This window comes from Anolis sagrei, chromosome 2 (assembly GCF_037176765.1).
Source record: "Anolis sagrei isolate rAnoSag1 chromosome 2, rAnoSag1.mat, whole genome shotgun sequence".
Lineage (NCBI taxonomy): Eukaryota > Metazoa > Chordata > Lepidosauria > Squamata > Dactyloidae > Anolis > Anolis sagrei.
In genome coordinates, this window is record NC_090022.1 from 27,138,027 (window position 1) to 27,160,114 (window position 22,088).

General features: G+C 41.2%; 1 protein-coding gene across 1 annotated transcript in view; it reads left to right on the top strand.

Annotated features, from left to right (window-relative positions):
• The window catches only part of LOC132765630 (tubulin tyrosine ligase 3-like), a 36,918-nt gene extending 21,804 nt beyond the window's left edge, over positions 1-15,114 (top strand). The window contains exons 9-19 of the mRNA XM_067464775.1: positions 1,097-1,203; positions 1,458-1,632; positions 1,860-1,921; positions 2,703-2,831; positions 2,992-3,106; positions 3,805-3,933; positions 4,423-4,612; positions 6,905-7,053; positions 8,906-9,149; positions 9,648-10,083; positions 12,890-15,114. Coding sequence (XP_067320876.1) covers positions 1,097-1,203; positions 1,458-1,632; positions 1,860-1,921; positions 2,703-2,831; positions 2,992-3,106; positions 3,805-3,933; positions 4,423-4,612; positions 6,905-7,053; positions 8,906-9,149; positions 9,648-10,083; positions 12,890-13,708 — 2,555 coding nt within the window. The 3' untranslated portion in view covers positions 13,709-15,114. The remainder of the gene's footprint in view (positions 1-1,096; positions 1,204-1,457; positions 1,633-1,859; positions 1,922-2,702; positions 2,832-2,991; positions 3,107-3,804; positions 3,934-4,422; positions 4,613-6,904; positions 7,054-8,905; positions 9,150-9,647; positions 10,084-12,889) is intronic.
• Positions 15,115-22,088: the final 6,974 nt, after the last annotated feature.

The window sequence follows — 22,088 nt, forward strand, 5'->3', positions numbered from 1 at the left end:
AAAGCACAGGCTGTTAGCAATTGTCACTGTACATTTTTCCTTGCTATAAGGGTTATGACTCTTTAGCTTGCCAAAAAAAGAAAGAAAAAAAACTTACAGACAAATTAAAAATAAAATAAACATCATAAACATAAAATCCTACTAAAACAGAGATAAAAAATTTAAAAACTGATTTCATTATAGCTCCATCAGACAGATTCAAAATTCCAGTGGCTAGAATTACAAATTGGACAGAACCAACTATAAAAGGGCTGAGCAAGGGATAGTGCAACAGTGTATCATAGGGCCGGGGAAGTGAATAAAGTGCTGAACAGAGTACTATCCAATGGCCTAGGGAAAGGGCCTAGGGACTAATCATTCTCAAAAACCTGCTGGAACATCCATGTTTTCAGGTCCCTGCAAAAAGAGGACAATGTGGGTGCTTGCCTAATCTCCCTAGGGAGGTTGTTCCAAAGTGGGGGGGGGGGGGAAACGGGACACCGAGAAGGCCCTCTCACTTGTCCCCACCAACTGCGCTTGTGACGTTGGCGGAAGCAAGAGGAGGGCCTCCCCGGCCAATCGCAGAGCCCGTGCTGGTTCATAGGGGAAGATGCAATCCCAAAGGTAGGCAGAGCCCAAACGGTTTAGGACTTTGTAGGTCATAACCTGCACCTTGAATTGGGACTGGCAACTTATTGGCAGCCAGTGGAGATGCTTTAAAAGGGACATTGTGCTCTCCCTTTAGTTAGCTCCCTTTAGAAGCCTGGCTGCTGACTTTCAAAGGCAGCCAGCCTCACGTAGAGTGCATTGCAATAATCCAATCTGTATGTAACCAAGGCATGGACCACCATGGTCATGTCCAGCTTCTCGAGGTATAGTTGCAGCTGGCGCACAACCTTTACCTGTGCAAAGGCTCTCCCGGGCACCACCGACACCTGAGCATCAAGTGTCAGCACGGAGTCCAGGAGGACCCTCATACTGTGGACCTGTGTCCTCAGATGTAGAAGGGCATCAAAGATTCTTTAATGCCTCAGCCAAAAGACATTGTGTCCAAGAAGTGATTAAATGAAGATAGCAAACTAAATTTTCTCTGCATGTTATCTTTCCTCACCTGCAGGAGATCATCTGGTAGATGGGCACACACCACGGAGTGTCAATGTCAGATATTCATTCAATCCAGAACGCCTTAAGCAAGCTCGACAACATGTGGAGAAAGCAATAAAAGTGAGGAATGCTGACTCAACTTACCTCATTTGCTCCAGTGGTATCCTTAACCCAGTGGTTCTCAACCTGTGGGTCCGCAGGTGTTTTGGCCTTCAACTCCCAGAAATCTCAGCCAGTTTACCAGCTGTTAAGATTTCTGGGAGTTGAAGGCCAAAACATCTGGGGACCCACAGGTGGAGGACCACTACCTTAACCCCTTTCTTGCAATGCAGAGTGACTAATCTCTCAATTCTTCTTTTCCCTGTGATCCTCAGCTGAGGAAGATCTTCATGGTGCATGGCCCTTACCCTGTAATCCGGAGACGACTGCTTGGCAGAGGTTGGGTGGAGAAAAAATTTCCCAGGGTGCCAAAAGCTGCTGCTAAGCGGGAGCGCATCCCTGATGGGGAACGTGATGAAGATGGTGATGACAGTGATATACCATTTGATGGTAAGGTTTGCTGTATGTGGGAGGGCAGAAGCACCAGGTGATGTTTTGAGAAGGATGTTAGATGATGGTCTTACTGTGAGAGCTGGTTAGTATGATTGAAGAAGCTCCTTCCTTTACTTTAGCCCCAAGCCATGTGGGCCATGGCATGCATTTTGTTGTACATAACAGTTATGATTGTAGCTCTGCTTAACTGCCTGCTTCATGATTTCCATATCTTCCTTCCACAGATGAGGAGGAGGAAGAGGAAGATGAACAGCAAGATGACCCTGATGGTACACTTAGCCTCATGGTTAGTTTTGTGTGACAGTGTAATGATTTATCTTACTTTTAACATTTTCTTCTATCCTTTCTCCAAGAAAGAAGAGTGATTTCATCCCCTGACAGTTTTACCTTCATAAGTGTCTTTGGAGATAAATTGGGCCAAGAAATAATACTTGGCTCAAAGTCATCTAGCGTGTAAGGATCTGATTCTGGGTCTCGTCAGTCCTTCTGAGACTTTTTAACAACTACAGTATCTCTCTCTCTCTCAGCACTTTGTATTCCTCATTATCACCCCCCACTACCACCACAAACACTTAAACACTTATGCCCTGTGCCCATTTTTGTTTAACCACTATATTTTACCAACCATAGTTGACCCTCCATTTTTGTGAGGGTTAGATTACTGCGATGCGCAAATAGACTACTGCAACGTACTCTACGTGGGCCTGGCTCTGAAGACTGCCTGGAAGCTTCAAATATTCCAATGGGTGGCAGCCAGGTTTTTCACTGGAGCAGCGTAGAGGGAGCACACAAACCCCCTGTTACATCAGCTCCATTGGCTGCCAGTCTGCTACCAGGCTCATATCTAAGTGCTGGCTTTGGCCTATAAAGCCCTAAACAGTTCTGGTCCAACATACCTGTCCAATTGCATCTCCCTTTATAAGCCAACAAGGTGCTTTGATTCTGTGTTTCTGCATGGGCAAAATGGTGTTGGACTGGACAGCCCTTGTGATCTCTTCCAACTCTATGATTCTATGAGGCCTACATTAGGCTTTCATGCTGTTTTCTATTCTTCTTTTCACTGGCAGTCCAGGTTGGTTCGCAACCAGACCCCCTACTTCATCTGGACCAATCGCCGTGATGTTATTGACTGCCGCTTCCTGCGCAAGGACCAGATGATGAATCACTATGCCAAAGCAGGCACCTTTACCACCAAGGTGGGCAGAATCCTATTTCATAAACATCTGAGCCACATTAGTCATGCATGTAAAATGAGTGGGGAAAATTCATGCAGGATTAGAACGAAATGGTGTGTGTATGTGTGTTATGGGGGAATCAGGGAATCTAGATCCTGTAAATGTTCATCTTCTTTCTCAGGTAGGACTGTGTCTCAACCTACGCAATCTGCCATGGTTTGATCAAGCTGATGCCGATACCTTTTTTCCACGGTGCTACCGTCTTGGAGCAGCTGACGAAAAGCATGCTTTTATTGGTAAGCACTGTTCATAACACTCTTCTTTGGCAAGGAGGAAGGAAAAAAATATATTTTGCACATGAAGGGGTGAGGCCTAACACTCCTCATTTTCATAATGCACTTGTGGCTGACACTTACCTCTTAACTTAATATATTCCTGGACATTAGTTTTTCAGTCCTTGAGTGATAATATTTCCCCTAAATTTCTTGTACATCTGCCATTTTTTTCCAAACTTTATCCCACCTCAGAACAAAAACATTAAAATTTTGGTCTAATAAGTTCTGAAATATATTTTCCAAATTTAGAAATATTATGTTAACATAACGTAAATTATGCAACTTTTTATTCACATGTTTATGAAAACATAGCTTTTTATAGAATGCTATAACAAACCAAGAAAGTGTCCCTTGGAGCCTAGAGTCTAAATTTTGACAAGAAAAGCACCTAAGATGAATCCTGCTGAGGGTAGGGTTTTGACACTCAGAAACTCACAGTACTAGCAGTTACATATTTCTGAATTTCCTAGAAACTTCTGACCTTATACAGCATAACTTTACATAAGAAGAAAAAGCTGGTTGCTCACATGAATCTTTGAGATATCCAGAGAATACAAAAATACATCCCTAGGCACGAACAAAGAACTTTGTATCCGTGGGTTGCTGTGAGTTTTCTGGGCTGTATGTATACTATGTATCCTTCCCTTCTTCTATGGTAGAGGATTTCCAACTCACTGCAGCCAGGAGCCTTCTCAAACTGGTAGTGAAGCGATATTGGAATAAATCCATTTTCACAGAATCTTTGGATACAAATGAGAATGATCTCTTAGATGTCCAGTTATCTCCAGGTAAGTAAAGATAGTGAGTGGTAAGTGGTGAAAAAAGAAAATTTACAATGTTTAACACCTCTTATATCCTGCCAGCATCTTTCAAAACCTAGTGCAGATATTAATTTCTTTTCTATTGCTATTTTTGTCAATTCCCAGTAGTTTAGAAAGCCTGTTATCTCCATTGTGAATGCTAGTAGGTTTATCTTACACCAGAGGTGATACCTATCATTTCCTCTGGCATCATTGCCTAAATATTCTGAAGGCATTAGTCCCTGTCGGCTCTTGAAAGCTAAGGAGAGGCATCCCTGGTTAGTAATGTAATGGGAGATCACCAAGAATTCCAAGTTTTGCAGGCTATATTAAAGAGGAAGGAAGTAGCAAAACTGCTGCTGAATACTTCTTGCCTAAGAAAACTCCCATGAAATTTGTGAGTTCCCCATAAGCTGACATAAGACTTTAAGGCATGTACACACACCTAACATTGCATCATCAATATTTTACTTACAGAAGGTAAAAAATCTCCTGGCCGTAAAAGAATCTTTCTCTCATCCCGGCTGGTTGAGACTGCGATCCGTGCATGCGAGGAACACTTAGCCAGCTTGAGGCACCAGGATATTGACAGAGATTTTGAGTCTCCATTGCTGATGACAAAGACACACTGGAAAGATTTCCTACATGAGTACTATCAGGTAGCCCAGTAAGTATAAGAGATCTAGAATGCTACACCATCCTTTTTCTGAGCTGAGATCTCAGATTCATCCTTGGAATATTATGCAAAATGATTATGTCTCAGTGTAAATTTGCTTAGTATGTGCATATTTCATAGAACAGTAGAGTCTTGCTTATCCAACCTTCATTCATCCAACGTTCTGTATTATCCAATGCAGTCTGCCTCCACCTAGATCCACAGCTGTTTCAATACATTGCGATGTTTTGATACTGAATTCGTAAATTCAGTCATTACTACATAACCTTACCATGTATTGCACTGCTATTTTTTCTAATTTGTTGTAAAACATGATGTTTTGGTGCTTAATTTGTAAAATCATAACGTAATTTAATGTTTAATATTCTTTTCCTTAATCCTTCCTTATTATCTAACATTTTCACTTATCCAATGTTGTGCTGGCCCTTTTATGTTGGATAAGCAAGACTCTACTGTACTTATCTGGAATTTATTTCCTTTTTTCTTTTTGACAAGTTTTCGAAAATGTTTGGTAATTTTTGATTTTTTTTTAACAAATATAAGTTTCAACATATCAAACAACATTTAGGATATAATTACCCCAATCAAACTACCAACTACAGACTAAACTAACATAGTATATTGAACTAAACGGTAAAGATAAACAGCAAAAAGGAAGAGAAAATGACTTCAAATTCTCCAGTCATTGTTTATAGGTACTGAAACATCTTAATTCCTCTGTGTTGAATATTAATTAGATTTCTCTGTGTTAATCAATTCTACTATGCTTCAAACCCTACTATTGATAATCCCCATCTCCATTGAACTAACCCACAGTAATATCTTTCAAAGTCAATATGATATATTGATATATCTTACGGTGTTTATATGTTTTTATCTGTATTTATGTATCATATTTATTTGATTGTATACTGTATGTGAGACTAAATACTGCCATATTGTAAGCCGCTCTGAATCCCTCTTGGAGTGAGAGAGAGCAGGATATAAATATAGAAAATAAATAAATAAAAATAAATATTCAGGTAGCCTCTTTAGCTAATAATATGTTCAAAACTTGTTAAGTTCAAACCTTCTTTTGCCATATTTATTATGCCATATTATTATACAATATAATACTAATAATAATAATATGATATTGTAATTATATATTTATATTACGTGTAATATTATTAATAATATTACAATATAATTTGTATAGTACAATATAGCAGTGTTTAATGCTGAAATTGTACTATGCTAATAGTATAGTGTATTGTATGTATATATACCTTGTAAGCTGCTCTGAGTCCCTTTCGGGGTGAGAAGGGCAGCATATAAATGTCATAAATAAATAAATAAATAAATATTAGTCAATTTTACCCTGACCGACCCCCTCTAAATATTAAATTTTCTTACTGACTGGTTAGAATAAAAAAACAATATCATTAATTAACACAATTTCTCTTAAAACCCCAGCATCACAATTTGATTTATCTCATAGGATTTTCCTATTGGAGACAGACCAGTAACTCTTCATATTTGTCTAAAACATATCAAATCCAGTTCCTTGTTTATTAGAATTATTTGTACCTCATGTAAGATTTTGTCCTGGATTTAACTTTTAGAGATGGACAAAACCTTCTCCTGACAGTCTTAAACCGTGAATCATCTGTCAGGGTGCTTTGAATGCAATTTTCCTGCTTCTTGGCTGGGGGTTGGACTGGATGTCCCAAGAGGCCTCTTTCAACTCTATGATTCTAGGAGTCTTTGTCCTCCTTGAATAATCTTCTCTCTTTCCTCGAGGCTTATTGTTCTAGGGATTTTAGACAGTAGAAACATCTTAAGCGGAAGTTTCCTTTATTCTCCATGATCCTCATTGCTTGTGCTTTCATTCACTCACTATATTCAATCTCCATCATTTCCATTTTTAACAGAGTCATCATTTATCTTCTTCACCACTGGATGTTGCTGTTTAGCACTTCTTTGGTGCCCAGCTTTCGGCTTTTCAAACTGGGTTAGATTAAGTTCATCATACTTTTCCCCAAAGTAGCCTGCATCAGCTATAGACAGTTATAAGTCACGGTGACAAAAGATGGGAGATGTACAATAGCAACATTTGAATGGTCCCAGTTTCTCCATTCATTGTGTAGTATCTCAGTTTTTGTTGTAGAAAATGGTTACATGCATTAAATTCCTACTTTTCTATATTGAGAAGCAGTAAACCTGTTATTCATTAAATGATAAGTCAATCCATGTTGCAGTGCAGTTTCATACATTCTGATTTCTTGACCTTACTTCCTTCAGTGAGGAGGCAGATATAGTGCAGACAGGAGCCTATGTTGATCGGTGTGAAGGAATCCTGGCCCGATTGAAAAAGGTTGTCCCACAGCTGGAAATGGAAGGTGACAGGAACATCTGGATTGTCAAGCCAGGAGCCAAGTCCCGGGGCAGAGGTAAGAGAAGGTGGCACATATGGAGAGATCCAAGATGAAGAGGGAAAGATGGAATCAGCTATTATTATTATTATTATTATTATTATTATTAGTAGTAGTAGTAGTAGTAGTATACCATTTTTCACTCCACAAAAGAAATGTACAACAAAATCAATGCAATACAATTTAAAACCTAAAAATATACAAACATTAAAATAAAATTGAATATTAACAGATTTAGAAATAAATCGCTAAAACCTGTAAAAGCAACTAAAACATATTCGTAGCTAAAACCACAGCAGCCCCTGACTTGTTATTTAAAAACCTCCTTTAAAAGCCTGTCTGACTAAAAAGATTTTAGTTTGCAAATGGAAGAACAACAAGGAGAGGCCCATTCTAGCTTCCCTGCAAAGAACGAAGTTCCAGAGTTGAGGGGCAGCCACTGGGAAAGCCCTCTCTCTTTTTCCCACCAACCAAGCTTGAGAAGTGGGACTAAGAGAAGTGCCTCTCCTGAAGATCTCAGATCCTGGACAAGTTAGTACAAGGAGGTGTGGTCAGCCAAATAGCCTAGACCAGAGCCGTCTAGGGCTTTAAAGATCATAAACAGCACTTTGAATTCTGCCCCAAAACAAACTGGCTGCCAGTAGAGCTGTTGCAACAGCTCAAAATGTGCTTCAGATTATAGTGATACCCTTGACAGAGATTGAAGGCTTCCGGAGAAGTCTGTATGATTTTCTTCATGTAAATGCAAAGCGTTTTCATGGTGTTGGAAACAGGGGAGACTGGTAGCTATTGAGACTTTTCTTGTGTGCATTAACATACCTGTTACCACAGGGATGGTGAACCTTCATTTTATGAAGTTTCATCTATGAAGTGAAGCCCCCAGCAGCACAATGGGTTAAACCCTTGTGCCAGCAGGACTGCTGACCAAAAGGTCGGTGGTTCAAATCCGGTGAGCGGGGTGAGATCCCGTTTGTCAGCTCCAGCTTCTCATGCGGGGACATGAGAGAAGCCTCCCACAGGATGGTAAAACATCCACGCATCCCCTGGGCAGCATACTTGCAGACGGCCAATTCTCTCACACCAGAAGTGACTTGCAGTTTCTCAAATCACTCCTGGCATGAAAAAAAATGAAGTCAGGGGTCTGTAGTTGATGGTGTATACAACCAGTTGGGTAGACTGGGGAGTTGAATAGTATTTGCACTTGCGGTCTGTCATCCTGTCTCTCACCCAGCGCTACTCTGAATGAAATTAGGTTACAGGTTTCCAACTCTTAAATACACCCTGGGTTAGTCTGACACTTTAAATTCTCTGTTTTCTGTTTAATGTTTGCTGTTGATGTCATAAGACTAAAAGGTAACTTAGCTGTAGTCACAAGCTACTACAGTAACACTTCCATGGAAACATAATGGTAAGTTTGTTGCCCAGGGTTCTTCCAAAGGATTGACCCGGCCTTTAATGATGCCAGCTCAGTTCTGCCATCCTAGCTTCTGGCTGCAGTTCCTAGTGCTAGTTTTACAAGGCTGCTGCTACCCTCACAAATATATTAACTGCATGAATAAAAATACTACATGAAAAGTATGTAAACTGTCAATTTCTGAGCAACATAATTGTGCATTTCAATGCCATTTAGAGAAGACTGTCTCTAAAGGAGATCTGCCCAATCCTGGTTTCAGAAAGATCTTGTGAGCTTTTAGCTCGCATCCATATTACTATGCTAATGTGGCATCTAATGAGTACAATTTGTAAGCTACTCTGAGTCCTCCTTCAGGGGTGAGAAGGGCAGGATATAAATGTCCGAATAAATACATAGATAAATAATGTTGATGGGTGGGGGGATTTGATATGGCAATGAGCAAGTCTCTTCTAACAGGCATTATGTGCATGGACCACCTGGAAGAAATTGTGAAGCTAGTAGACTGTGACCCCATGATTGTCAAGGATGGCAAATGGGTTGTGCAGAAATACATTGAGACACCTCTACTCATCTTTGGTACCAAGTTTGATCTGCGCCAATGGTTCCTGGTGACTGACTGGAATCCACTTACCATTTGGTTCTATCGGCAGAGTTACATCCGCTTCTCTACCCAGCCTTTTTCTCTACACAACCTGGATACGTGAGTTTTGCATTCTCAGTCTTCTTGCCTGGGTGTGGTATTATATTCCATGTGGATTTGTGGAAATAAGAGGGAAGTGGGAAGACAGAGAGTAAATATGAGCAGTAAAGGATATGCTGTGCTTCTTGGACTTGTGAAGTTGTGTTAAATCCATCATTGTTCGTTCTTTTCATTTTTCAATTTTTAATACCTGCACAATTGTCAATTATTAGGAATCCAAAATAAATACTTTGTAAACTACGAGTTTGACCATTTGAGCAAATTATTTGCATAAGACATCCCTTTGATCACTGCGTCTTAAACTGTGAATCCCAACCCCCAAATGGAGTCCCCTTAGCTCAATGTTGAGGTCATGAAAATTTGGCAAAAGTAATAGTTTTTTGAATACCACCTGTTTACATAAGCCTATTATGGTTCAGCTGAAATGTAAACCTGTACCTCCCAGTCCAGTCATGTCCTTTGCATTGCTTATTGGCTCAATCTTTCTCTCCAATCCAGCTCCATCCACTTGTGCAATAACTCCATCCAGAAGCACTTAGAAAACTCACTGAATCGCCACGCTGGCCTTCCTCCTGACAACATGTGGTCCTCCGATCAGTTCCAGCTCCACCTACGGCAGATGGGGGCACCAGAGGCCTGGTCACGGGTGATAGTACCTGGCATGAAGACAGCAATCATTCACGCCATGCAAACCTCACAGGACTTGGTGGAGTTTCGTAAAAGTAGCTTTGAGCTCTATGGTGCAGACTTTCTGTTTGGAGAAAACTACCAGCCATGGCTGATTGAGATCAATGCCAGCCCCACCATGGCAGCCTCCACGACCATCACCTCCCGACTTTGTGCCAGTGTACAGGAGGACACTCTGCGTGTGGTCATTGACCGCAAATATGATCGCAACTGTAGTACAGGAAACTTTGAGCTCATTTACAAACAGGTTAGTGGTTCTGCCATAACTTCCTGAGATGGGGTAAACTATGCTTGTTAGGGACACTGAGATGAAGCATTTCTCCTAATGCTGTGTTTCTTTCTTACAGCTCTCTCTCTCTCTCTCTCTCTCTCTCTCTCTCTCTCTCTCATCATATTACTCCTTCACTCAATCATTTTGTTTATATTAAAACAAAAGTGGAACTCAAGGCAGCTTTCATTTCTTCTGTGCATCTCTTAGACTGCCTTGGACATAGATTGCTCTGTGCTCCTCCTGTCTGGCTTTTCAGATATCTGTTGTCCATAGTAGTCAGATTGCTCATACTTTCACATTGACTACTATAGGCCATAGACGTCTAAGAAGCCAGGTTAGAAGAATAATAGGAGACTATTAGAAAGCTGTTAGAGCTTCCTCAGAACTGATAATGGTGATGATTATCTTAATCTTATATCACACATGGCTTTCTTCTCCACATTTTGTATTCAAGCAACAGCCCTGGGAGGTGGGTTGGGATAAGGTGCGTTTGGTGGGGATGAAAGACAGGGCATTCTTGGTGGTGGCCCCTTGGATGTGGAACTCCCTCCCCAGTGAGATCAGATCAATCCCCTCCCTCCTTGCATTCAGGAAAAAAACTTGAAACCTGGCTGTGTAAGCAGGCATTTGCCGAGTGACAGAATTACAGTATATCACCCTATCACAATATAGACATAAATGAAGCAGCTAAATGATGTCTCTGGGATTGGTACAGTGTTTAATATGTTTTATGTTCTATGTTTTATGATGTTTATACATACAATGTTTTAATGGTTTTAATTCATATTTATATGTTTACCGATTTCAGTTAATTATGTTATATATTGCTTTTGTATGTAATTTGTGGCACTGAATTTTGCCAAATTGCAAGCTGCTCTGAGTCCCCCTTGGGGTGAGAGAGAGAGAGTGGGATAGAAATGCAGTAAATACATAAATAAATAATAGGAAGTAAAACTAAAAGTCGTTCAGAGAGTTTCATGACAGAATGGCAGCTACAACTTGTGTCAGGGACTCCTGTGTCCTTTTTTAAAAAAAAAAAAAGATTTCCTTTACTTCCTTCAAGAACGATGAAGGGAGCTCAGCATTAAAGCAAGATTGTTTTGCCCAAGATGTGCCCTAATTGACTTCGAACAAAGGCCCACTCAGACTTGACCAATAAGGGGGAAAAGTAGCAGCTCTTCCATAATGATAATCACTGTGGAGACCATCATAGGCACACCATTATATTTCTTTAAGATTTCCCTTTTGTTTTTGTTTTCCAACCATCCTGAGGTCTTCTGCCTACAACCCTGTTGTGCTTTTTTTGCTTATTTGTTTGATGTGTTCTTTCCCAGAAGGAGGATTTGTTGGCCAGATGGGATAAGATTTCAGGGAAGCCTGATTGGCCACCTTATGTCTCTCTCCTGCCTTTGTTTTCTTGGCTTAAAGAGCTTCCCTGTTGCATAGTTTAAGAATTAACATAAGTTATTTGAGCAACAACAATATCTTTTAAAAACATTTTATTAAGAAGCACAGAAATATAAACATACAGACAGGGATTCAAGAAAAAAGATTACAGAAAAAAACAAAAAACCCAATTTTAATTAGTAATCTACTCTAGTTGAGGCTAGCAATTGAAATCAAGAAACCAACTGTATCAAGGAACTGTAATTGTGTCTTTGTTATTGGTTCTGTCTCTGTTTTCATGGAAAAATAGACTGTTTGGAAGCTCCAGTTAGTCCAATGCTCGGCAGCCAGGTTGCTCACTGGAGCGGGATACAGGGATTGTACAACCCCCTTGTTATACCAGCTCCACCGGCTGCCTATTGGCTTCAGAGCACAATTGGAAGTGCTAGTCTTGACCTATAAATCCCTAAATGGTTCCAACCCAGCTTACCTGTCCAAATGTATCTCCCTATATAAACTCCCAAGGACCTTAAGATCATTTGGAGAGGCCCTGCTCTCGGTCCCACTGCCATCGCAGTCGCTTTTGGTGGGAATGAGAGACAGGGCCTTCTCAGTGGTGGCCCCTTGGCTGTGGAACTCCCTCCCTAATGAGATCAGATCTGCCCCCTCCCTCAAGACCTTCCGGGAGAAGCTCAAATCCCGGTTATGGGATCAAGCGTTCGCAGAATATATTGTTTCAACGGATTGTTTTTAGCAGACGGCAATGGATTGATTTGGAAGACAACGTGAAATAGCAAACTGTTTTACGTATTTACAATTGTTTTTAATGTATGCTAAGTGTATTTTATGTTTTGTTTTTATTGTTCGGCACCGAATGGTGCCTGTTGGTAGCCATCCTGAGTTCTTCTTCGGAGGTGAGAAGAACGGGATAGAAATGCTCCAAATAAATACATGCCCAAGGCAGATGTGTATCTCAGGAAACATTGAGAAATGTGAGTTGCTGTGAGTTTTACAGGCTGTATGGCCATGTTTCAGAAGCATTCTCTCCTGATGTTTCCCCACATCTATGGCAGGCATCCTCAGAGGCTGCCTGCCATAGATGTGGGTGAAATGTCAGTAGGGAATGCTTCTGGAACATGGCCATACAGCCCAGAAAACTCTCAGCAATCCAGTAATTTCAGCCATGAAAGCTTTCGACAACACACTGAAGTCTAAATACATTGTAAATGACAACTCCCAGGACCCTTTACACAGCAACCCAGTGATTCTGGCCATGAAAGCCTTCGACAACACATTGATAAATCTGCTGGCTCTACTAACCAAGAGTTGTAGGGAATGCCTCTCCATGGCAAGCTGAGATGAGTAGTCTCATTCTGCTTCCATTTTCTACCTGCAGGCAGCTGTGGAAGTTCCCCAGTATGTTGGCACCAGTCTCTTGGTAGAAGGGTCTACCGTCAAGAAGCCTCGGCATTCCTTCCAAAGAAGCCCTGTCCCCGGTGACACCAGGAATGGCTGCGATACTCAGTCACCCAAGACTCCTAAGCTGGTTTTCCAGCGTGCTAATCACAGTGTCCCTCGGGCAGCTACGCCATGCTGGGTAACAAAAAGCAGCAAGGCTACGGAGCCAGCATCCCCTGGGAAGGAGAACAAAGCCAAGGAGAAGGCTGCTACCAGCAAGATCCCTGTAGCATCTGACGCACCCAAGTTGTCCACAAAGCTAATAACTGACCCCCGTAACCGGAAGGTACTGATGGCCCACAGCATGGCAACCACCACCACCACCACTTTGGGAGATGATGTCTCACAGCCAGCCCAGCTCTGTGTCAAATCCAGTTCTCAGAAGCTGACCACTTGCCCAGGACAATCTGCTCTCCATCATACCAAGCCATCCAATCTCATGGGTTTAGTGGTGCGGGACCGGGTACCCAGCAAGGCAACCCAAGTGGCAGGTAGGGAGCTGTTTTTGAAGCTGCACTTGCAGAAAACGAGGGCTGCCTCTGCCTCTGGGAAGCCGCCAGTCTCCAACACTTTTGTGAGGCCCAACATGCAAGAATGCTTGCAGCATTTCAAGCAGTGCTTCCTGCAGCATGTGCCCATGCCCCTGACCCCTCTGTCCCCTTTAACTATGAATTTACCTTCAACTGCCAAGCTTAATGCCATTAGAGCCTCTATGATCAAAAAGTGGAATCTCAGAAGGGACGGAACCTTCCGGTGACGTTGGAGCAGCTCTGGCTTTGGGTCTCTGATGGCAGACAAGCATTATGCTATAGAAGGTCTGGGCAGCACTTATATGGAGCTGTACAGATAGGAAATCATGTGTCTGGGAGCTGGATTCTCCTTCCCAATAAAGGATTTTGTCAAAAAGTTGGCCGGAGTGTATAATGGAAGAGTAAACAGAAAGTTAGAGTAGATGGGGGAATGTTAGGATGATTGCCTTTCATATCTACTGATGTGGCAGTTAAGGGTCATTTTGAGGCAATGAAAGAGCCAGAGGGGGCTAGATGGAATATAGGGACTAAAAAGTAAGGAAGAGAACATGGAGAAAGGCCAGGGTATGAAGGTGTGACTCAAAGGATGGCTTGTGTTCTCGGAATTCTTCACTGTCTAGACATTAACCAAAAGGTTGAGTCCAGGGCAGAGTGATATATATGGCTGAAGGGCTCCGAAGGCAATGTAGCAGAAATGTTTTCAGTGCTGATGAGCAAATATGAGAAATGTGATACATTTGGACAGGAAAGGTCAGAGCGAAGGATTTTATTAACATTGTTAATAGGAGCGTGACTATTCAGCCTATCATTCTACTTGCCAAAATGCAGTTTGGTATCTTCCCATTGGATTAGGGACTGCTTGACATCCAGGGTGCCGAGGGAAAGGTTTTGGGAGGTGACAAAGATAAGATGGAAAGAGCTGTCTGGACTGCTGTGCTTGCTATCAAAAAGTTAAAAACACCACAAAACAAGTGTTTTATTTTGAGTAGAGATGGGGAGTCGACTGGTCATCCGGTGGTACATTCAAGAAGATTACAGAACACAAGTCATGTTTGTGCTGGGTTTAGTGCAAAACAGAAAAAGCAATTGGGACAATGTTGTGGTGGTCTTCTCTGATTTTATTACAGGCGAGCAAAAAAAAGGGGTGGTGATTGCTTTTTTAAAAAAATTGTTCAGTTTAATTTCAGAGCTGATTTATCAAAATGCCAATCTTCATTTTCCGGATTGTGACCTACACCCAGTTTACTGCCAAATTTAAGTTGTTCTACATGAGTTGTATGTTGTGTATCTCTAAACTTTGTAAAAATGGGAGGGGGAAATTAAGACAAAATGGTAAAAGCCTTTTGCAGTCAGAAAATTAAAAGTGGGTCCCATGTTGCAGGTTGGAATTCAAAGGTGGGTGCTATACTTGAAAAACTGAAGACTCCTGTTGTAACTTAACTGAAGCTTGGGTGCCAGTAGTACAAGTTCTCTTTGGAGCTTGATGGTCTTTACCCATCTTGACCCAGCAGTTGGTTGTTGTTTTTTTAAAACATTTCTTTTTATCTTTGAGACCTGTTCCCTTAAGACTTTTAGGAGTGTGTAAGAAATCCATTTATAAATAAATCAAAGTTCTTCATGAAGATAACCAAAATCTTGTACCAAGAAAATATTATTTTGTATTCCTGCCTTTTTTTCATCACTTTATTCTATTTCCATCAGTCACAAAGAGGGACAAAATGCATGACACAGGCAACTCCAACATGGCAGTCACATGAACTTGCCTGTATATTTTTCAATTTACATCTTAGGTGTCAAGCTCTAGACCAGGGGTCCTCAAACTAAGGCCTGAGGGCCAGATACGGCCCTCCGAGGTCATTTACCCGGCCCTCGCTCAGAGTCAACCTAAGTCTGAAATGAGTTGAAAGCACACAACAACAACAACAACAACAACAACAACAACAACACTATCTCATCAGGTAAAAGCAGGCCCACACTTCCCATTGAAATACTAATACGTTTATATATTTGTTAAAATTGTTCTTCATTTGAATTATTGTATTGTTTTTAAGAGTTTTTTTCCACTCCAAATATGTTCAGTGTGCATAGCAATTCATTCATGTTTTTTTTTTCAAATTATAATCCGGCCCTCCAACAGTTTGAGGGACTGTGACCTGGCTCTCTGTTTAAAAAATTAGAGGACCCCTGCTCTCGACCATTGGTTCTTGTTTCTTAAGATGGAAATACGGATTTCAACATGGTGAATGTGGTACCTAGCACCAAATGCAGAGTATGTGTGGATATATTGTAGAGTTGGAGTGTATAGCAGGGGAGTAGCTGTGGAAGCAGTAAAAAGTTATCTCCTAAATCAAAAATTCTGCTCCATCCAAATGAAATTTTCCTTCAGCACTCAAATTTATAGCTTTCCATTGGGTTAAAACTTCATTTGAGCATTTAGAAATACAATTGGCCCTTTACATTTTCCCTCTAGAAACCTCTTGGTCTTCCAGCACGATTCTGTGGTCAGTGTCTGCCCAAAGTTGACTATGGAGGACCTCTAGAGAAACTCTCTCTAGGAATCTCTAGGACCTCCAGTGCAATTCTGTTGATATGATGTGGAGTGTAAATCCCTTCTTAAGTTAATCATGATACGATTTCCCAACAGCCCCTATTGCAATAAAAGTGAAATGGAAATCACAAAAGGCTAACCTGTCGAAGGGGTTTGCATCCTGAAATACCTTGGGCTTATGAAATGCACTTGGTGTATTTGATGGCACTTTGAAACTAACCTCTCCTTGTGTTATTTTACATCTTTTCTACCATTCCTCTTCCTGGTCATGTTTCTCATATGGAGGGCTTCTGCACCTGTAGTATAAAACCCATGGTTTGAAAACGGTGTGTTTTTCAGACCACAGGTTTTCAGTTATGCGTTTGCTGCTGTGGGCCTCTTCATTGGTGCCTTGTGGTATGTTATGTTTCTCTTTCCTGCCCTACCAACTCAATTTATCTTGCCTTGTTCCTAGGATCTACTTGGTTCTGTGGTCTACTAGTAGCTATGAGTCAAAATATTGTGAGTTTCAGATAGATGTTGCATGGGATGGTTTTGCTCCCTTTTCCAAACTGGAGCTTATCCTTGCACTTTGGTCTTGGTTTGGGAGATACACTTGCCTTTCAGCTTTCTCTGCCTGTGAATGACTGAGCAGCTAACCAAATGCATTCAAGAAGCATGTCGAGGTTTAGCGCTTTCCTGGATCTCACCCTAAGCCCACCTGCTCTGTTATCTTTCCAGGCCCAGTGGCACTCCGCTTCTGCAAAGATGGAAAGGCCGTGGCAAGTTGGCAAGTGCTGTGCTGCTCTTCCACAGCTGGAGCTTTGCTTCCCGTAATTCCCAAACTCCGTTACCACAAGGCACCAGTCACCTCTTGCCAGGCTCAGGTATATAGCAAGTCCCTGAGTGCTTGTGGGATGACATTGCCTGCCCTGAGGTGCTCTACTGGCCAACCTAGTTTGTAGAACTGATCCTCTCCCTACCTCCTCCTACATCTCCACTGATGGGACAACCCACAGTCACCTTCCCTTAAAATGATATGTAGCTTCAACCAGTAGTTGAGATATAACTACACACTCTGTGGACAAGTTTCCTTCTCCCAAACCAGTAACCATTGATCCTTTCCTCGTCCATATGCCTAGGATGCGCAGTCACCACAGGACCTGAAGTTGCCCCCTCTTGTACCTGCTTTAGGAAGCCAGATGTCAGACCTGCCTCCCGTGGAAGGGAAAGGACTACGAAACCACATGGAATAATTCTACCATGGCAGCTGATTCTGCACCTTTAATGCAGTAGAAAGTGTGGAGGAAGTGCATGTAAATGCACATAGTTTACCTTGGTTTGGAACTTCTACAAGAGTCTCAGTGGACAGTGTGATTCCTGGACCAGCTGAGAGTGTCTGAAAGATGCCTGAAACTTTTCAGCCTTCCTAGAACTACCATCAACATTGAGAATTAGGCTCTTTCTATGTATCCTCATGAAAGCTTAACTTCTGTTTGGTTAGTTGTCCTTCTGAAGTCTTCAATCCTTCATCATGGAAGCAAAAATTCATTTGAGAACTCTTCTTCCTCCTTATGGACAAGAAGAGAACCAAAATCATGGAAGAAAAAAGATAGTACACAATGTGAAACCTCTAGGATGCAGATGGTGCATTGGCCAAGGTGGAGAGGGCCATGGGCTATCTGTCATCCCCTACCACAGGCACTTTGTCAACAGAGACACACATCCGCCTCATTTGAAAGAATGGGAACAATTTACTGCCTTCCATCACCTTTAAACAAGTTTTCAGTGAAATCCTATTTGCTACCATGGTCCCTATGAACTTTAACTTGACACAGAGTTAACTAGCCTGTAAATAGCAGAGTATTTATATCTGAGAAGGAGAACTGCAACATAAAATATGTGAATATCAAAGAAAACTTGGTTTTTATACACCTGTGATGGAGTGGGGACTAACTGCAGATACTAAAGTCCTTTTACACTTTATAAAATATGTATTTAATGGAAAACTACAGACATAGAGCTAGAGTACCACAGATCTTTTGTGATTTTTTATAGCTGTCAGATGCTCAAATTTCGCAAGTGGTGCATTTTTATAACTCTTTAGCTCTTGAATTTTTGCCTGTCAAAGAGCTGCAAAAGGCACAAAATATTGGTTTTTATTTTTTTAAAAAAACCACAGGCAGCAGACACTGTTACTATAAAGTGTATATAGACAAGTAAGTCCACAATGGCAATAACTGCGCTGTGTTCTTGTGCAATCAAGTTTAGAGAGAACTTGTTGTTATGTTATCAAACCAGATTGGATTTGCATACCAATGATAGAATGGTCCTTTTCTTGAGGCCACTAGTACTTCATCCCTTAAGAACAGGTTCATGTAGTCCTGTTTGCCTTTTTGCCCACAACAAATTCCTCATTCCTATCAACTCAGAGCAGAATTTTTAAAGGCAGAGAGTATTACACTTAAACAGAGGTGCATGGAAGATGGCCTTCTTCAGCCTGATGCCTCTCTCATTGTCTCCAATCAGGTCAACCTTACTGATTGGAGATTATGGAAATTGTTGTATAACACTTCTAGAGGGTCTTGGGCTGGGGGCGAAGGTGCTCAGGCAAATAACCTGCCAGAAACCAAAGGGAAAAAAAGTGTAAACAGAAAAAGGCTCAGTCCACTGATTGTATCCTTTAAAGAACAGGATAGCTGAGATCGCCCTACAGCAAAATAGCTGATTCCCATTTTCTTGGTCAGCATGACACCTTCCTGTAAGTCATTTCTTCCATTGTTGTTATTGTATCATGCTTCTGAAATTTTATAACAAGGTCAGGAATGTGTAGCTCTGTAGATGTTGGACTGAAGCATACACTAGCCACTGTCATGACCATTCCTTGGGAGTAATGGGTCAATGGCACATCAACTACATTTCCCATCATTCCTGAATATTGATAGTGTTATCTGTGAATGGTGGGAATTACAGTTCGTTAACATGACGACAAGATTCCTGGTCCTGCTTTACAACCAGAAAGGCCATTTAAACCCTTGTTCCATTTAAACCCTTGTTCTAGCACTTACTTTCTCACCTATCCCTTCTATTCCATCCAATATTTTCCAAAATAGTGTCATCTTTAACTTTAGACTAAAGAGCAAGAAGTAGTCATGTTTATGTGTCTCATCTTGATCTTTTCAACAAAGTAGGCAGATTGGGTTGTAGACAAGGCCAAGGCAATGTATTTCTTGTCTGCTGCATTCCCCTCTTCCCCAATGCAGTGCAGCTTGGAGGCTCTCTCCCGTTGTTCCTCGGTTTGTTGGGCATATTTCTGGATCATGTTAAAGCTTGGTAGTCACCATGTTAGAAAGAGTAACCTTCCATTCTGCAACTGTGCCATATAGATCTTTACCAAACTAAAAATAAACTCAATAATATGCCATTCGGTTATCCTTTTAGGAAAAAATTGTTTACACCATCCTAACTCTGTCTTGGAAAAAAGGAGCCCACAGTGAGATCTATGGTGGAAAAGGAGATAGATAGATAGATAGATAGATAGATAGATAGATAGATAGATAGATATCCCTTTGCAATACTCCTGATGCCTGCTTTTTCCTCTTAACCGTGTTCTAGATCAGTGGTTCTCAACCTGTGGGTTCCCAGATGTTTTGGCTTTCAGCTCCCAGAAACCCTAACAGCTGGCAAACTGGCTGGAATTTCTGGGAGTTATAGGCCCAAACACCTGGAGACTCACAGGTTGAGAACCACTGTTCTGGATAGAGGACCATTTACTTTTGTCTCAAAGAAATCAGCTAAATCCATTGGAAAGCTAAGCAATTTCCAGTCTGTAGGGTGGTGTCCAGAATTCCCACCTGAAGCATTGTTATGGGAACTGACTTGTAGATGAAAAAGCAAGAGTATTCCATCCTGTCACTTCATGGGAGAATGTGATACTTGGAATATCACAAATTAAGTGATATTAATTAGTATAGGGTTTAGTAAATGTGTATATCTGAGAATTAATTGTCTCTGTTTAATGACTGGTCGATTCTATGTTTAAATGCTAAGACTGGGGAAAAAAGAGATCATGGATTTTATAGAATTACTGTGTGTAAATGTCTCCCACGTTGGCCTAAAGAGAAATGAAAACATGAGTACATCCACATTCCAAGTTGATTCCCTTCAAATACTTTTTATGTTTTCCCCAGCCACAAGGGATGAGAATTGTACCCCATTGATATCCAGAGAATAAAGCTGAGAGGACTATGATAGAGTGTGGATGGAGATATGTGTAGCCCACTAGACCTTGTTGAGTTCAAGCCACATACTCCCTGATCGCTGGTTATGTTGACTGAGACTGTTGTCAGATGCAGTCCCTACAATATAAGGCTATCTACCTGATCTCCACCCATTTCAGGATGTGGTCTGGCTTCCTGTTACATTTCCCCCACTTTGAAATCTTGTTTATATGGGAAGTTCTAAACTAGGAGGCAGCTTCTGCACAAATCTATTGTGGTCTTAATGGTAAGATCAGCGCACTCCTTTGCTGCTACTCTTCTTGTATGAAATGGATAGTGGAGACAACAGAGCACGTGTTCGGCATGCAGACAGCTTCAGTTTAAGGTCCCTGGCATCTCTGCTTGAACAATGTTGGGGAGAAGAACTGGTTCTGTGCAAAACTACATAGAGCCATTTGCAACTGCAGGTCATAATACTGGGTTCAATAGTTCCCTATTTGGGATCCCCAGGTGTTATTTTCCATTTCTATAATCAAAGACCATGCTGGCCAGTGTGATGGAAGCTGCAGCCCAAAACCAGGGGACCTAGAGCTGAGTGTTGCCGACCTAGATGAACAAGTGTAGCCTTATTGTGTGCCTTCAAGTCATTAGTGACTTAGCATGTTCTAAAGCAGCATAGAATCATAGACTCACAGAGTTGGAAGAGACCATATGGGCCATCTACTCCAACCCCTTGTCATGCAGGAAAAGTACAAAGTATCCCTGACAGCATTTAGTGAGAGATATTTTGTGTATCTGCTGAGGAACCCTTCTAGAAGCTGAACCCGAATCAAAACACCTTCTGGGATGGCCGTGACTCAATTCTTACTATAGCAGGCTGTGGTTATTTATTTTGTTGTGTTCTGTTGTGGTAATAACTGATGGGGCTCTAGCTGCTAAACCTTGGTGTTTTGGGTTGTCACAAAAGAAACCAAATAAGAAGCAGCAACTCTATTCACTCCTCAAATAATGGTTAAAGAGGAAGGTTTTGGCTTATATCCTATATTATAATTCCTTAGGGCAAAATCAGTGAAGATAATCAGAAGCACGTGTTGTGTGCATTATGCATGAAGTCATTGCTTTTTTTATATATAATTCTTAATATCAATGCCTTGTGATTTGTGAATCTTGGTTTGTAAAAGAATAAACTTTTTTAGTCCATTGAACTGATCTATGTTCTCAGTTTTTACAATTTTGGGGAAAGAGCTTGTGTTTTCTTTAGGCTCTACCAATCTGGAGTAGGGCCTCCTCAGTGGTGGCCCCTCGGCTGTGGAACTCCCTCCCGAGCAAGATTAGATCAGCCTCCTCCCTCCTAGCTTTCAGAAGGAGAGTAAAGACTTGGCTCTGGGAGCAGGCTTTTGAAAACGAATGCAGTGCAATAACTTTAAAGTGAAATAATGTGCAATTTGACTACAGAATGGCCTTAGACTCTGATCCATGGATGGCGTGTTTTTAACATTAGAATGTATCTTATTATGTTTAATTTGTATTAATTTTAATCCAATTTATTTTAAGTTGATATTGTATGTTTTAAGGCACTATGCTGGTGCCACTTGTAAGCCGCCTTGAGTCTCCTTTGGGGTAGGGAAAGGCAGGATATAAATAAGGTAAATAAATAAAGATAAAGAAGACTTGAATGTGAAGTGGCAAAAAGTGAAAAGTGGCAAAAACTGAAAAGGTGCTGTAAAGAAAACACAACTGAGTAGTGGTGCTTTAGCTTTTGTGTTTCAGTACTCTCTTATAGTACAAGTGGCACTTAGTATCTCCATTTGAGAAGAGGTAAGTTAAAGGTTGTTGTTGTGTGCCTTCAAGTCTTCTCCA